The 16616-nt window shown below is 39.1% G+C and overlaps 1 protein-coding gene across 2 annotated transcripts in view; it reads right to left on the bottom strand.

Annotated features, from left to right (window-relative positions):
• Positions 1-4143: 4143 nt before the first annotated feature.
• Positions 4144-16616, bottom strand: part of LOC112455252 (transmembrane protein 132C) — a 31577-nt gene continuing 19104 nt past the window's right edge. The window contains exons 4-9 of one of the 2 annotated variants that reach the window (XM_025017054.1): positions 16360-16503; positions 14879-15778; positions 14042-14480; positions 12805-13247; positions 11919-12205; positions 4144-11675 (exon numbers count right to left, since the gene is read on the bottom strand). In XM_025017054.1, the coding sequence (XP_024872822.1) occupies positions 10955-11675; positions 11919-12205; positions 12805-13247; positions 14042-14480; positions 14879-15778; positions 16360-16503 (2934 nt within the window). In that variant the 3' untranslated portion in view covers positions 4144-10954. The remainder of the gene's footprint in view (positions 11676-11918; positions 12206-12804; positions 13248-14041; positions 14481-14878; positions 15779-16359; positions 16504-16616) is intronic. The other variant, XM_025017055.1, reaches the window with a different exon arrangement.

Genomic DNA, 16616 nt, shown 5'->3' with positions numbered 1-16616 from the left:
TTAACTAATAAACTAAATACATCTCACTTTTATAAACAAACGTATGATCTTAATACGTTCTATATTACGCTGCTAGTCAACGAGAAAATAATAGCGACAAGTGCCGTCGGGTCGGGCACCGTTTAGCGGAAAGATTACTAGCTCTCAAAAGTAACGAACGACAAGAATCTCGAGAAATACGAACGTTTATTTTAACATTGTTATGTGTCCGTTAATGCAAATTATGCTCTCTCAAACGAGATTTGACTATAAAGAGTTTTAAAATGCTATTGCCTACGTTTTACATTTCAGTATGCGAAACTTTCTGCCGGATTTTGCGTTTGCATAAATTATTCAAAAGAACATAATTAGTAACTATATATTAATAATTAGATTAATAGAATACTGTAATCTAAAATAATAATAAAAAAATAGCAAGAATTTAATTATGCATCAGTAGAGACGTTAGAAGACAATAAAAGTTACTAGAAGAATTAATTCGGATAATAAAGTAGGCGAAACTCAGGTTTCGCAGCGCGAAATCTTGGAAATTTACTCCTGATATATCAGGAAAGCATGTGTGCGAGGAGGTTGTCCGAATTGCAGTAGGTATTCCGAGCGCGGGTGTTTTGCCATCTTACATTGATGGCTATAATGCCGCCTCGTAATCACGCTGCTATTGGTCAGAGCGCGGGAGCCTACTGCCCCTCCTATGCACACCTACCAGCGCTCTGATTGGCCGTAGGCTTGGGTATCCTCGTCGCACGCTCGGTGCGCCGTTCCAATATGGCGATGGGTAATAGTGGGGGTAGACGTGCCGCTGCTCGAATACCTCTACTAAAACCTCCTTGCTCAACATGCTTCCCGCGTAACAGGAGCGATTTCTGAGGAATTACAGACGACTCCAAACTCGAGATTCTCGCTTTCTTCATAACCTAAAATTCTTTTCATAATTTTTATGATCTTTCAAGCGCCAAACGAATGCACGATATATTTCTCGTTATTACTTAATAATAATTGAATATTAATATCTATTGTTTGTTAAATTAATAACGTTTTTATTAATTATTTTTTTATATATGTATGTACTATATGTATGAATAACTAAACTATTATACGAATTAATGCAGTGCTCGTGCTCGGCCGGCTCGGCGGAAAATGCGCTGAACGACACTGGATCATATCTCGAGAAATATATTTATTTTAACATTATTATGTATGCTTTAACGCGAGACTTGCTCTCTTAGATGTAATTAGACGCTAAAGAGTTTCAAAATGTTGCTGCATAATGTTAGATAACAGGAAAAAAGGTAGCCGCGAATCCCGACGGGCGGCGTTGGATGACAAAGTCAGAGCTTCTAAATGCCACACGACACACCAAATAAATCTCGAAAAATACGTTTATTCTAACATTGTTATGTGTCCTTTAATGCGAATTAGGCTCTCTTGAATGTGATTAGACGATAAATAATTATAAAATGCTGTTGCATAATGCTAGCCAAAGAGAAAAAGGTAGCCGCGAATGCCGACGGGCGTTGGACGACAAAGTCGGAGCTCCGAAATGCCACACGCGACACCGAATAAATCTCGAGAAATACGTTTATTCTAACATTGTTATGTGTCCCTTAATGCGAATTAGGCTCTCTCGAATAAGATCAAACGATAAAGAGTTATAGAAAGCTGTTGCATAATGCTATAGCTAACGAGAAAAAGGTATAATAGCCGCGAAAGGTATAATAAGTCTCGCGTTAAAGCATACATAATAATGTTAAAATAAATATATTTCTCGAGATATGATCCAGTGTCGTTCAGCGCATTTTCCGCCGAGCCGGCCGAGCACGAGTACTGCATTAATTCGTATAATAGTTTAGTTATTTATACATATAGTACATACATATATAAAAAAGTAATTAATAAAAACGTTATTAATTTAACAAACAATAGATATTAATATTCAATTATTATTAAGTAATAACGAGAAATATATCGTGCATTCGTTTGGCGCTTGAAAGATTATAAAAATTATGAAAAGAATTTTTTGTTATGAAGAAAGCGAGAATCTCGAGTTTGGAGTCGTCTGTAATTCCTCAGAAATCGCTCCTGTTACGCGGGAAGCATGTTGAGCAAGGAGGTTTTAGTAGAGGTATTCGAGCAGCGGCACGTCTACCCCCACTAATACCCATCGCCATTGAAACGGCGCACCGAGCGTGCGACAAGGATACCCAAGCCTACGACCAATCAAAGCGCTGGCAGGTGTGCATAGGAGGGGCAGTAGGCTCCCGCGCTCTGACCAATAGCAGCGTGATTACGAGGAGGCATTAGCCAATGTGGGGTGGCAAAACACCCGCGCTCGGGATACCTACTGCAATTTGGACAACCTCCTTGCACAACATGCTTTCCTGATATATCAGGAGTAAATTTCCGAGATTTCGCGGTGCGAAACCTGAGTTTCGCCTACTTTATTATCCAAATTAATTCTTCTAGTAATTTTTATTGTCTTCTAACGTCTTTACTGATGCATAATTAAATTCTTGCTATTTTTTTATTATTATTTTAGATTACAGTATTCTATTAATATAGTTACTAATTATGTTCTTTTGAATAATTTATGCAAACGCAAAATGCGGCAGAAAGTTTCGCATACTGAAATGTAAAACGTACAGCATTTTAAAACTCTTTATTGTCAAATCTCATTTGAGAGAACATGATTTGCATTAACGGATACATTACATAACAATGTTAAAATGAATTTATTTCTCGAGATATGATCCGGTGTCGTTCAGCGCATTTCGCATTTCAAAACACCCGCGGAATACCTCTGCAACCTCCTCGCTCAACATGCTTTCCTGATATATCAGAAGTAAATTTCCGAGATTTCGCGGTGCAAAACCTGAGTTTCGCCTACTTTATTATCCGAATTAATTCTTCTATTAACTTTTATTGTCTTCTAACGTCTCCACTGATGCATAATTAAATTCTTGCTTTTTTAAAATTATTACTTTAGATTACAGTATTCTATTAATCTAATTATTAATATAGTTATTAATTATGTTCTTTTGAATAATTTATGCAAACGCAAAATGCGGCAGAAAGTTTCGCATACTGTACTGTCTCTCGTTACGCGATGTGTTTTTGACCATAGATTAAAACCAAAGTATTTCTCTGTTATGTCAATTGATATTTTATTTGTTAATTATTAATTAATTATCACAGATGGAATTGCACGTACAATCTTCTTTATCAGACTTCGGCGATTCGCTTTCTCGATTTTCAGCGAAACGCATGTCGTCTCCGATCATTTCGACAGGTTAAATCGATAACCCAATTATAGACATAATATCGCTAATAGAACGACGCGGGGAGGGCCACGAGTGTGTGCTCCAGGAAATCTTTTTCTAAAACTTGAACGTTCGAATTATTACGTAAAATAATGGTAGCTAAAATGCAGCGCAACGTTCCGTAGGATGGTCAGTCTAATATTCATGGAGAGGTCTAAGCGGCTGGATGAATGGCTGTTCCATATTACGATGTACCGTCCATAAATTTCTCGGCGGATCGAACGTGTTTTGAGAAAATCAAAATATAGGCTGTGTATATATAATTCGAATCTGAATATGTACTTATAACTAATTTTTTAGTACTTTTTCTATTTTAGATCCGTCAAAATAAAATATATATATACTATTTTATTTCGTGCAAGAAATTGCGTTTCGCATTAATCAAATCAGAAATAGAAATTATAATCTTGGATATGGGTTATTAATAAAAGCAATAATTTTTTCTACGGAATATAAACTTAGAAAACGCTTCTTTCTGAGATTGCCTGAACTAAAGAACGATATATAATGTACACACATCGAGTGATAATTTATTTTTTATATATATATACGTACTATATCGCTTTATATCAGAATTACAAAATAATTAATTACAAAAGTTAAACGAAAGTTTTAAGTATATATGTTGCGTACTTGTAATTACATACCTTAAATTTATTTAATAATTTAGTTTTCACGTCGACTTTTCTTCTTTCTTTATAAACTCCAGTACGGAAAGAACCAAATTTCGAGTAGATCGCCGACTAAACATCAATTTCGTTATAACCGAACGAGAGTATCCAGGCCAGTTTTAAGGAGAAAGGGCTTAGTGATATGAGAAGCTCGATATGTTACAATTACAATATTTTTATATATCTTTGATGACGGTTTGATGGTAACAACAGGTAAATACTACATATTGTACATTGAGTAGGCGATAGTCGTATCTTATTGTTTTATTAATTATAGCATATCGGCGGCGCCGACATTGATGTCGATAGGGACGACGGCTACGGCCACGATGACGATAACGGCAACGACAATCGACAACGTCAATGACACCTCATGTCTCCGGTACACGCGCGATCGACGCGGCGATGGCAACAGCAGTAGCAACAGCAGCAACAATCTTAATAACAATAACAGCAACAGCAACGATGGCAATAATATATAATGATAGTAGTACATACAAGTAACAATAGTAGTATATAGTATAATAGACATGATGATAATAATATTTTTACTAATGAGAGTAGAGGGTCATTCCAGAGTTCCGTACGCAATAATGCTTTAGAGATATCATTTTTTTTTCTCTCCATATTTTATTTGAATAAACTTGCGGTGAATGACAACCTCGGGAAAAAAATCGATCTTATAAACTATAATATTCCGCTTTTATATAAGTAAAGAAAAAGAAGATAAATCAGTTTTAATATTCTATTTATTTCTGTTTCTTAAAAAAGAAAATAAAAAACATTATTTTAGAAGAACCGATTAAATCTATCAGAATATCTGATAAAACACATTTTCACAAAAAAGATTTATTATATCTCACAGGTTTATTCTAATAAAGTGCCGAAATGTCATCTGGCATCATGGAATGACTCCAATATCTTGTGCTGATACTATATGCTTGCGACAGTATAAACGAGCAAGATGTCCCCGAACTTTCAGACCCAGGAAGATTGACGATTTTTTTGTAAGAAATGTTGACAGAAAGCTAGTGCGAAATTCTCGATTATTATTAAAATGCAGAATTATAGTCTTTTCAACGTGCAATTAAAAAATTGCTTCTTTTAAAATTTTCTCAAATCCAGTTTTTATTTTTGTAAAACAAGAACTAATTCATAATTGTAAGTATTACAGAGAGTATTATAAAAAAGATTTTTTTTATCGTGAAGTGATATAGATTTAAAATGGATTAGAGATAGTTTTTCATGAAAAACTTCCTGCATGTTGTCGCATATAAATAAAATTTTCAGAATTTACTCTTCGTCTCATCGGGGGACAGCTGAAATCATCAACAAACTTCTGCACTATTATATAATCGTTTTCTTTCAAAATCGTTCAGTTCGGAGGACACTCGCGTCGAATATTGTCGTCATCGTAGATGCAGTCACCACCGCCATCGTCAACGTCCTCGAGCGTCGTCGTCGCGAGCGCAGTTATAGTAATTACTAATTATCGCTTTCTTTGCTTTTTTCTTACTTTTCTTCTCAGTTCCGCATTTATCACACTTAAAATTAATGGGGTGTTTGAGGAATGTGCGCGGATGCAGAGTCAGCGATGCATCTATATGTCATACCTCTCCAAATCAGCAGGAGTTCAGGAAAGAGGGAAGATTGGAAGGACCATATGCGACAAGCGCGTTTACTGTCGCTTTTATTACATTGGTCGTAGATAGGAATTGTCGTAGAATTTGCTGAATCGTGGAATAAATGCGGGGATAAAAAAATCTTCAAAGAGATTGTCAGTGATTCCCAAGCGATCGAATACTTAAAAAAAAAATAATAATAAAATCGAATGGTCAAGAAATACTAATATAGACATGTGTTAATTGATCTATTAACTTTCTTTGTCAGGAGGATAAAAAAGGTAAAAAAGAAAGAAAAAAAGTAAAAAGTAAAGAAAATTAAAAAAAAAAAACGAAAAAGTACACAAAGCTTTGGTAGGAACTAGGATAAATATAATGAGAAAACTGGATATGACGAGAAGTTGTTACAACACACAACTATGAAATCCCTCCTGCGACATAACAAAAATCTTACAGGGAATCACTGGATTCCATTAAAAGGGATGTCTAAAGGGATGTCCCGATGCCTAGTTTTGCGAGAAGTATGTTGATATTACGAAGCGCAAGTCTTTTGTCGAAATGACGTGGAACTGGAAGTGCATATGTGCACAAGTATTTTGTCTAATATATATGCATGTGTGTATGTATGTGTATGCGCGCCTTGCGACGATGTATACTAACATACAAGCCACTGACTCCGATCACTCTCAGTAACACTAACAATAAGTAAACGCTATGGCATCATGATAATCACCAAAAGTGTCCTTATATCAAAATCGTTAGATAATAGTCATATATACGAACGATTAGCGCGCGCCTGTTTCGCTTGATACTGGATATGATCGACTCGTACATGTTTTCACCGTGTTCACCGTTGAATTTCGCTTTTTCGTCCACATAAAAAGAAAGAGCAACGAAAAAGAACAAAACAATTAACTAACAATTAAAAAACAATTAACTAGAATTGAAGCTGAAATACCCGTATCTCGCATTCAGCTAGATTTGACTTATTTATCTCATATGTGAAGATCGTACAATTGCATAGAGTTAATCCGAATAACTGTTAATTATTAAGAAGTACTGTTAATTTTATCGCTGGAAAATGTTACGGTATCAGATTTAGTATCGTATTCCTTAACTATAATATATATATATATGTTATTTCCAAAGGCAATATTAAGTGTCAAATGTGAGATACGAATATAAACTTCAGTATACTTTTGAGCTATTTAGATTTCTTAAGCAAAACTCTTGAGTGAGTCGCTATTGAAAGTCACTTCCAATTTTTCGCTTATAGAAGAGTATATATATTATCAAGAGCCGTTCTTAATGAAAACCGATTGCAGAAAACAATATCTATAGATTTCATATTATAAAGTAGATAAATGAGATTTTCGTAATTTTGTAAGGTAGCTGCTTTTTGATCCGATTTAGATTACTTCTGGATACATCTGGATTAAGTTTCAGGAAAAATTCATAAAGAATCGATAGTTTTATCGGATAGAAGAATATGTTTTTGCAATCGGTTCAAAAACTATTCAACCTTAACTGATATGGTGGAATTCTGTATAATGTGATATGAGACTATATATTTATTTCTTTGTTTTATGCGAGTTTAAGCCACTGGTGTGCCGAGTGCCCACATCATATCAACCAGCACGAATTTTATCGTCATTATTAACAAAAACATCTTTTCACTTATTTTGTTTTTTCTATGCGTTTAATTTTCGAATATATGTTAGTATATCTTTTTTGTTCGGTTTTAGGAACATCCAAATGGGTAAATCGTTTTTGCCATATCCGTTAAAGGTCGATTATATGTACATTAAGCTTGACGCATCGACGGTGACCGCGGGGCATTCGTAAGATACGTATTATCATCGGGCGAAAGGCAACGTACATCGCATTGATTAATATTTTATATATTTATCTCTATATATATATATATATGTATTATATATAATAATTATGCTATAAGACTAGATTCTCGGCGGAACGCTCTCACATTATTCCGACTCTTTCTCAATGTTTACGCAGCTATGTAAACATATTCATTTCGCTGTGTTTTACGACAACGAGGCGCCGTCGATCGTTTGTTCGTCGAACGCCGTTCGCCGCCGATGGATTAAATCACTATTGTCCCACGCGATGTGCTGACACACAACTTATAGCGTTACATACATACTTAGACACCATAGTCCTTACACTTTAGATACGTACATAGCTATAAGTTTCCTGGCTGATCCTTGGAGTAGGTCGTTTACACTTAAATTGTCTCAGCCTCGTTTCATTCGCTTTGCGATAACCAATTTTATTATGGAAAACAACTGTAGGTGAACTCGTAACTATTCTAATCAATTGGGAAGAACAAACGATTTTTTTCTTTCTCTTTCTTTCTCTTCGCTGTGACAAGTATACGGAGAGAAAATACATATAGACTAAGTGAACATGTCTCGACTATCCACAGATTATTCTCTTTAAAAAGTATTTTTAGGCTTTATAGTAGCATTCAATAATTACATATTTTATTGAGGTAAAGCGTTCGAATGAAATACGAATGAAATGGATATAACAGAATAAATCACACTACAAAAAATAAAATTTATATTATAAAATATGCTATTGCTTCATGTTTCTATATTTACATATTTTTTATCAGAACATTCACTTCATTATTCATATACCTAAACCAAAGTAATTAATTATTAAGTGTGCAAGAGAATAATCGGTCAATTTTTAATCAATTTGACCATTTCGAAAAATTGTCTCAAAAATAGTTTCTCCATTATCTTTCACTTGCTCAACGTAAACAATAAATTTATGTTTGTTTTTTTACAAGCCAGTTATAAACAATAATATTCACTTAGTTTATACACACTTTCAACAAACGTATCGGCTGTATATTTTCTTTTTGTATCTAGGTAGAAATGCGGATACACGCTAAAGATGTGTTCGCGTAATAATACATATCTTTTTTGAAATAGCACCTAAGTATACATATATAATATGAGACAGTCATTAAAAATTTCGAAACACATTCTTCATATTCCGAATATTGCTAAAACATTGCGACAAGTTAATGATCATAAATAAAATCTAAATTGAATAAATATGTTACAAAACAAAGGAATATTTTCTTCATGCCGTACGATCGACTTCAATATTTCGGATAATATTGTTACGGTAAATATACAATTATACACTTGATATGGCAAGTATATATATATATACACACGTTACAGTATCCTGTAACAGATATAATACCTAGATACAAACGTTTAAAGCAAGAACGCACTTAATTAAGATATCTCGATGCTGTACCCAAATATGTATCGATACGTTATAATTAGGTATCAATGTCAAGATGCTTCATATACTCAGATACCAATCTCGCTTTAACGATGTCGTACACGCGTGTAGACTCATTCACGTGATGAAAATATTTTCGGCAGAATAAAAAGTGCCGAGAGCGCGACGTATTTAAAACGATTGTGGAGTCTCGAGGGACGAAGGGTAATTCAAAAGCGATATCAGAGAGAGTAGCGTTCGAGCATCGTAGAGTGTATAACGTATACGCGTATTTCGTCGTCGACGTTTTCTCTCGTTCGATATGAAGTCGAAGGAATTTCTCGTCGAACGACGCGTGGAACGATTCGCGATTCTCTATTAGCCATACAAATGTAACTTTAAATCTGTAAGTCGATAATTAACACGCGCTCTATCGCATCTATATATATATATATATATTTATATATATGTACACAGTCTTACAAAGCAAAATTTACAAACATTACGACGTACGGTCGACCGAATAAATATGTGTCCTCCAATGCAACTGGATCGGGTCGCAAGTGAACGCTTCGTCGTACTTCGATCGCGCCTTGCATATGGATCGATCCCGACTAACTGATTGACAGTCCGTCGTTTGGCGAACTAAAAGAGCTCACCGTTGACGGCATCGCACGTGAAGCGAGTATTGAATAAAAATTAAACATTGACAGAAATAACGAAGAAGAGACACGCAGTGGTGTAAAAATCAATTTTTTATATCCATGGTAGATTCAAGGGTAAGTACATATATATCTCTTTGCGCTTTCCATTGTTAAATGTAAAAATTGCACGCTTAAGATAAACGTAAGATTTTCGTAAAAATCCTGTGGATTACTCTCCGTGAATTTTGAATTAAAAAATCGGGAAATTTAGAATTGTTCGAAGGAACTTGCTATTAGATATACAGCTAGTTTATGGCACAAACTCGACGCAAAGAATGCAAAAATATGTGTGAAAATTACCAGATGCACGCGCGATCGAAATACAAAGCACCTCGAATTGTCTGACGCTAGTTTTCTTGCGGCCTGACGAGGGGAGGAACCGTGGTAGCGCAGAAAGGGCTCGAGCGAGAGATCAAGATGGCATGGGGGCAAGAGCGAGGATCCTCGACGATCCTGCACGAAATGAAGGAAAGCTCGCAGCGAGAAACGAAACGTCGAAATGCCGCGTGACGCTTTCGTCATCGAGCGAGCGATCTATCTACCCCACCGGCCACCGACAGTCAATTTTTGTAAAGCCTCTTGCGTGTACAAACAGTACTCCGACTATTTATTACGCCAGCAAGTTTTCGCAGTCGCGATACTCGAATACTACACTTCGCATGTGTACTAAAATATAAACACGATAGAGATTAAATCTATTAAACATAATATTATCAGTCCAAGATTTAAAGTCATCAAAGAAAATATTTCGTAAATAAAAATAGCAAAAGTATTAGCATAAGAAAGAAGAAGAGAAAGATACTCAAAGTTGAATCGTTTTGATAACAATAATTTGTAAAAATGGTAAAAAAATATAGTAAAAATATGCATCTTTGCCGCGCCTATAATATAAACTATTGATGTAATACACAATCGCTTCATCTTATTATCGCGCATTACATTTTACGTATCGTTATTTACGTATCGATGCGATAAAATACGAATATATATCAGCAAATTATATCGTACTTGAGGAACTTTTACCCGTTGCGCCCAAAAATTGCTAGCGGTCGTAACAAATTGTCGAGAGACTGTATGAATCGTGTGCGAAGGAATTATCCCTTTCTTAAGTTTTCGTCAATATGAGCGTATGTGTATGTGTTTGCGCGTTACTCATGATGTGCTGCTAGGAAGCTGACTAGATTATAGTCTAAAATACGAAATATCCAGGATCATCGTTCTCGATAATAGCAAAATCTCGTTCCCGCGAGAGCGAATTCTCAAACGGGAGAAGAGACAACTCGACGTACTCGTTATATCTACTAACGAGGATCCCGGTGTTCCGTATCGACGTTGACTACTGCTCGACCTTCGAAAAGGTCGAACGGCCTCACCTAGGCATTCGACTCTTTCAGGTTGTCGAAGTACTGCATGATCTGATTGTAGTCCATACCCAGATTAAGGTCATCGAGCGCTACCGATTCCTCTTGCTCCTGGGAGGAGGATGAGGCGCAGGAGCTAGAGGAGGATGAGGAGGAAGAGGCGGACGGTGATGAAGACGGCGGAGATGTTGTGGTGGATGAGGCCGCGCCGCCAGTAGGAGTAGATGAGTTTACGGTAGAGACGACGGTGGATACTACGGCGGAGGTGGAGAACGACGAGTACATAGGATTACCGACTATGGTCGCCCTCTTGATCTCCCGGGATCTCCCGGCATCCTTCGCGTGCCTATTGCTTTCGTCGTGATTCACCAATTCTATGAATTCCTCGTCCTCACCGTTCTGTTTGTTTGCGTTGTCTACTCTAGTTTTCCCGTGCGACTTGACTATATGATGATTTGACTGCTGCGGTGCTTTGCTACTGTGCCGATGATTATTTCCATGATGGCCACCGCTGCCACCACTGGACGCCCTATGGCGATGCTTCCGCGGCGGTTCCGGCAGCCGCACGCCCACTCCCGTGTTCCTATGTGGCGGTACCGGCGGTTTATAATCTTCGTTATTGCCGTTGCTCACGTTGTTCGTGCCGACCGTCGTCGTGGTCGCCGTAGTTGCCGTTGTCGAGTTTGCGACCGGCACCCCGTGTGGCGGCAAAGGCGGAGGAATATCATCGTTGCTGTAAAAAAAATTCGCGATAAGGTTTACGCACTCGCGAAGCTGCCACTATAGGTAATGTTAATTTGTTGGAAGCTAAAAAGTATTACGCAAAGTTTACATCAAATATCATGCGATTCGTTATTATAAGGAATTTCTTTTTCGATATCACTTTTTTCCTTGCTAGAAGACATATTTATATAACTTGTCTCTGAAGAATAAATCTTCCGCATTAGGAAGGGCAATAACGTTCAATCATAATTACTCGTTCCGCGCGGTCATTATCGGAGCTACCATCGATGCCGCTGTTGACGCCGTCGTAGCCGTAGTAGGCGGTATCACTGCGGATGGCTTGACCGCGGATTTTGCCGCGAAACTATTTCGCGCTACTCTATCCTTTTTAGAATAAGTGGTAGTGTCGATGGCACTGGTACCGCTACTGGACCACTGATTGGCAGACGGTAGCTCGATGTGATTCGGATTGTCGAAGCATGTGCCCAATTCGGCCTCGGGTTCGCCTTCACCGGCCAGCGGATTACTCGTTACGCGCACCTGTAACACAAACCGAGTTTTTTTTTTCAATCAAATTGATCCAACAAAATCCCGCTTGTTTTGTTTTTAAAACAAGTTGCCACTGGGTTATCGAAATGCGTAAAGATATTTACAGCATCAAATCTCGTTGAGAGAAAACTCGAATTGATTTCAATTATCGGATTAATCCTGGATGTACTCGTTGAACCGTTATATCGTTATCGATGTTACGTTTGTTCAAAATTTGATTTGTTATTCTTTAATTCTTTAGTAATCCTCCTTTAGTAATAATTTTATGGCTATTATTATTGAATATTTGACACTCATGCTGGAGTTTGGAAATTTCAAAATTTCACCATAATCAGAAGAAATATTATTCTATATATTTGTTAACAAATTAATGTGTATCACTAATCGCCTGCGCAATAAAAAACGTTTTCTTCTTCCAAAAATCTGATTTTCTGGTCTCATTGATTCACAAAATAGACTAACGTAATTACATCTAATGGTGCAATTAACTATCTAGCCAGTATTTGAGGATATTGAAATTAGTAATGATTATCGATGGCTTCATTCACGGTTTCACTCACGAATCATCGAATTCAAACCGACGTATGTACCTGTTGCGGACCGCAGGCAGCTCGTTCGAGAGTCGCTCTGCCCAGCCATACCCAGTCGTGTGCGTTGGTGGTCGATTCACGTGGCGGTCGTCTGCCAGACGCCAGCTGATTCGCGGCGGCGCGAGCCCTCGCACCCGCGCCAGAAAGCACTGGAACGGCCGCACCGGTCAACGGGGAGTCCGGTGGCTGGGGCTTGAATTTGCTGGCGTACACCACGCAGGAGACGACAAAGACAACGATCGCGAAGCAGAACGCCGCGAGCAGCACGTACATCCCGATCTCGAGCGGGCTCATCCGCGCCCCGACGCCGTGGTGACGCACGCCGACGCCGCCCATACCCCCTGAAGACATGCCATTAGCTATAGCCGTGCGATGCTGCCGTGCCTGCACCAAAGGCTCGTGCTCGTGCTCGTGCCCGTCTTTCTCGTCTTTCAGCGGTAACCCTTTGCACAGAAAAAACAAAGAGAGAGAAAGAGAGAGAGGACAGAGTGAGACGGGGCGTTTGTGCTGAGTTTCAGAGCCGCTGACAATCTTTTTCCCTTAATTGATGCCTTCAGCTAGACAGCGGCTAGACATGCTGTCGGATGTGCAAGGTTCGCGAGGATACTGAATGTGCGTCTATACTTTCAGCGCGGCAATTCGACTATGATGAACGACTTGACATTATACTATGATGTACAATACTGTCCAGATAATTCCAACTGTTGGAATTACTTGGAGATAGGAGGAAGAAAAAGAATCGCGTGAACGCTTCAAGGTTTTCATCTTCTAATTCTCACGCGGATTCTGAATCAAGAAATTTGGAGCCAACTTTTCCTTGATCAAATTTATCATTGTTCGTAAATCGTAAGAGTATTCAGATTACAATAGATATTTCATTGAATAATAAAAGTAACAAAATTTTCCAATGACTCGTAATAAGATCGCGTTACGTCACAAATTATTCTTAGAGCTAGACGCATTTGACATTCAGCGCAAAGGAGGAAGGCTATCAGTTACGGAAGGCTGGACGGAAACCGTGGGGATCACGCATAAATAGGCAGGTGGAACTTTTTACAAGCCAAACGGTGCCGTGAAGAAAGTTTTCCGCTAAGAAATGCGGAACAAAATGCATACTGTGCGCTACGTGACGGTTATAAAGCGTAGAAGAGAACAGAAAAAGTGAAGAGAATGCGAAAGAAGCGAGGCAGAAAGACAGAAAGACAGAAAGCGGCAAAGAGGAACAGGATCTATTTACCGATGAGGATGTCGTGTAGATCGGACGCCATTTCGCCCCGGCCGGTTTTACGTTCTCTGTGATGGTGAGAACCGACGGTGCCCCCGCCGTCGTTCTGAACGAATTCCGGCCGATTGGGCACCTCGCTCGAGGCGAAATCTACCTCGACGTTGGCCGATGCGCTTGCCAACGCGGCGGCCGTCGTCCTCTGAGAGCCCTTGCTTGAACGTCTGCCGGATAATCGGCAAGAGTCGGCCAGCTGTAAACTGACGCGCAGCAAGTCGCCGCGGCCCTCCCCGACCGCGATTACCCGTGGATGATGGGAAGCAACCATCGGTGCGAACGCCACAACTTCCGGGTCCAGACTCTCCACCAGTAAATGATAATCACTCACAGCGATTTCCCTGAGGGGTGTACGGGTACTGTCCGAGAACTCTACGTCAATGTCCAGCAGTCCCTCCTATTGGTACAATAACAGCGTCAAATATACTTGTTTATGCATCATAGTTTTGTTTTAATTACGAAATATACATTATATATCCTCGAGGTAAATATAATATTAATTTCTCCAAAATTTAGTGGGTCAACACAATTTAATATCTTACAATTGTAGTCCTTTAAAGCTCTTTTTTATACTTAAAAAAAGGTCAATATTAATATCATATCTAAAAATAATTAATTTATTATCTTATATCGGTTTTTTTAAATTCAAAATTTCGTAACATTTAAATACCAAATTTTTAAACTCTGCGATTGCTTTTTAACTAACTTCTCTAAATTGGCAAATTGCTCTCTTTCTCAAGATACATTTGAAGGTCCTACACAAGCAACAAAAATATTGCAGTTATCTATATTTACCTGATATTGGGCGGTCAATCTTCTCGTAACCGAGGTTTCGGCGACGTATCCGTTCTCGATCGCGGTATCGGGACTGATACTGAGTTGAAGTCCGGACACCACTCGGACGGACAGACGCGTCACAGACACGCGGTCGTTGGCGACTCTGATCTCTTTCGCGCCGATGACCCTACCGGTGATTGGTGACAGCACCTGCACCTCCGTGCGACCTATCCCGCGTCCCTGGACCAGTCTACCTTGAAGAAGCGTCGCTATTCTAAGATCGGAGACACGCAGCATGCCGGCTACGAGGTCGGTAACTCGCAGCCAGGTGCGCCGGCTGACGAAGTACGAGACCCTGCCCGAGTCGTGATCGGTCGCCAGAAATCGGGCATGCACCTCAACCGGACTCTGCTGGAAGCGCAATCTGCAATTAGCCGGGGACAGATTTCGATCGATAGAGTTGATCGTGTCCCATCCGTGATCGTTCCCATTAGATCGGAACCGCTCCTCGTGTTCGTCCTCCTCGAGAAGTCCGTCTGGATCGTCCACGTCCATAGACGAGTCCTCTATCGACTCCTCCGGATCGACGGCGCTTCTCTTCTTCGCTCGCGCGGTCACCGGCGCTGTTTCCGGTGGCATTATCGACGTCGAGGTAAATTCCGTCTTCTCTTCGACCTGCGTTGCGTTCAGCAAGCTCCGCTTGCTTTTCGTACTTGCCACGTGCTCCTCCGGTATCTTCCAACCCTTTATCTGGTTCAACCGCGTGTCAGCGACATTCACCTCCAGTGGAAACTCGGGCATCCACACGGTGAATCTCGCCAAGCCGGTATACGTGCCATATTTGACGAGTACCGATGCGTTGCTGGAGCCCCGGATCTCCGAACCATCTACGTACACGCTACTGCACGAGGACGATACCTGCGAGTTTAGGTTTAGGTATTCGTGACAACGATCGGGTATTAAATGTAGTTTGATCCTAAACTACAGTAGTTCGTAATGCACGGTTTAAGTGCATGGTATTGGGGCATCGAAGGCGTCATTTAATCCGCCGATTATACGAGGTGTTAGGAGTTTGAAACTCCTGGATATTATTCTCGTGCATTTAGGATTTAAATGACGCATTATAAAATTTAAATATTGCTGTATAGATCGTAACGTATTATAATATATAGGTATGACTGACTCCATTTCCATTTGTAAAGAATGGACTCAGGTCAGCACTAAAAGAAAAATGAATTTATATATGAATATATCCAATTTCACAAATTCGAACAACGATATGTAGAATAATTGTGACAAAATATTCTTGTTCTACATACCTATATACGAATAAAGCATACATAAAATCTCATAAGTTATCGGACACGAGTCCTTAGCAATAGAAATGAAAAAACAGCTATTTCTACACACGGTAGCGGTATATAAGAGATTTCGAGATTTCTTCAATTAAACTCCTAGGAATCTCGGTGAGTGCTGAAGATAAATTAAAAAGCAATTACCTTGAGGACACTCTCGTCCTCAGAATGACAGGACGACTGCAGCGTGACATCGGCGACCGTGCCGGCTTGACTCACGATGAAAACCTTCATCCCCTGCGACACCTGACGCCCCGTCAACACTGCCGTATTCATCACCTCCCAGTTCTGAAGCAAAACATAAAACGTTCCCTCTTGCTTGCCGAAGAGAAACTCATAGCTTAAACTCCTATTCCTATTTTTAATAGTATGTGATGAAAGTTTGCATATATTTTAATATA

This window comes from Temnothorax curvispinosus, unplaced genomic scaffold, assembly GCF_003070985.1.
Source record: "Temnothorax curvispinosus isolate PA1 unplaced genomic scaffold, ASM307098v1 QBEX01005936.1, whole genome shotgun sequence".
NCBI classification, from domain to species: domain Eukaryota; kingdom Metazoa; phylum Arthropoda; class Insecta; order Hymenoptera; family Formicidae; genus Temnothorax; species Temnothorax curvispinosus.
The sequence above is the reverse complement of the archived record's forward strand: the minus strand, read 5'-3'. Positions and strand labels throughout refer to the sequence as shown.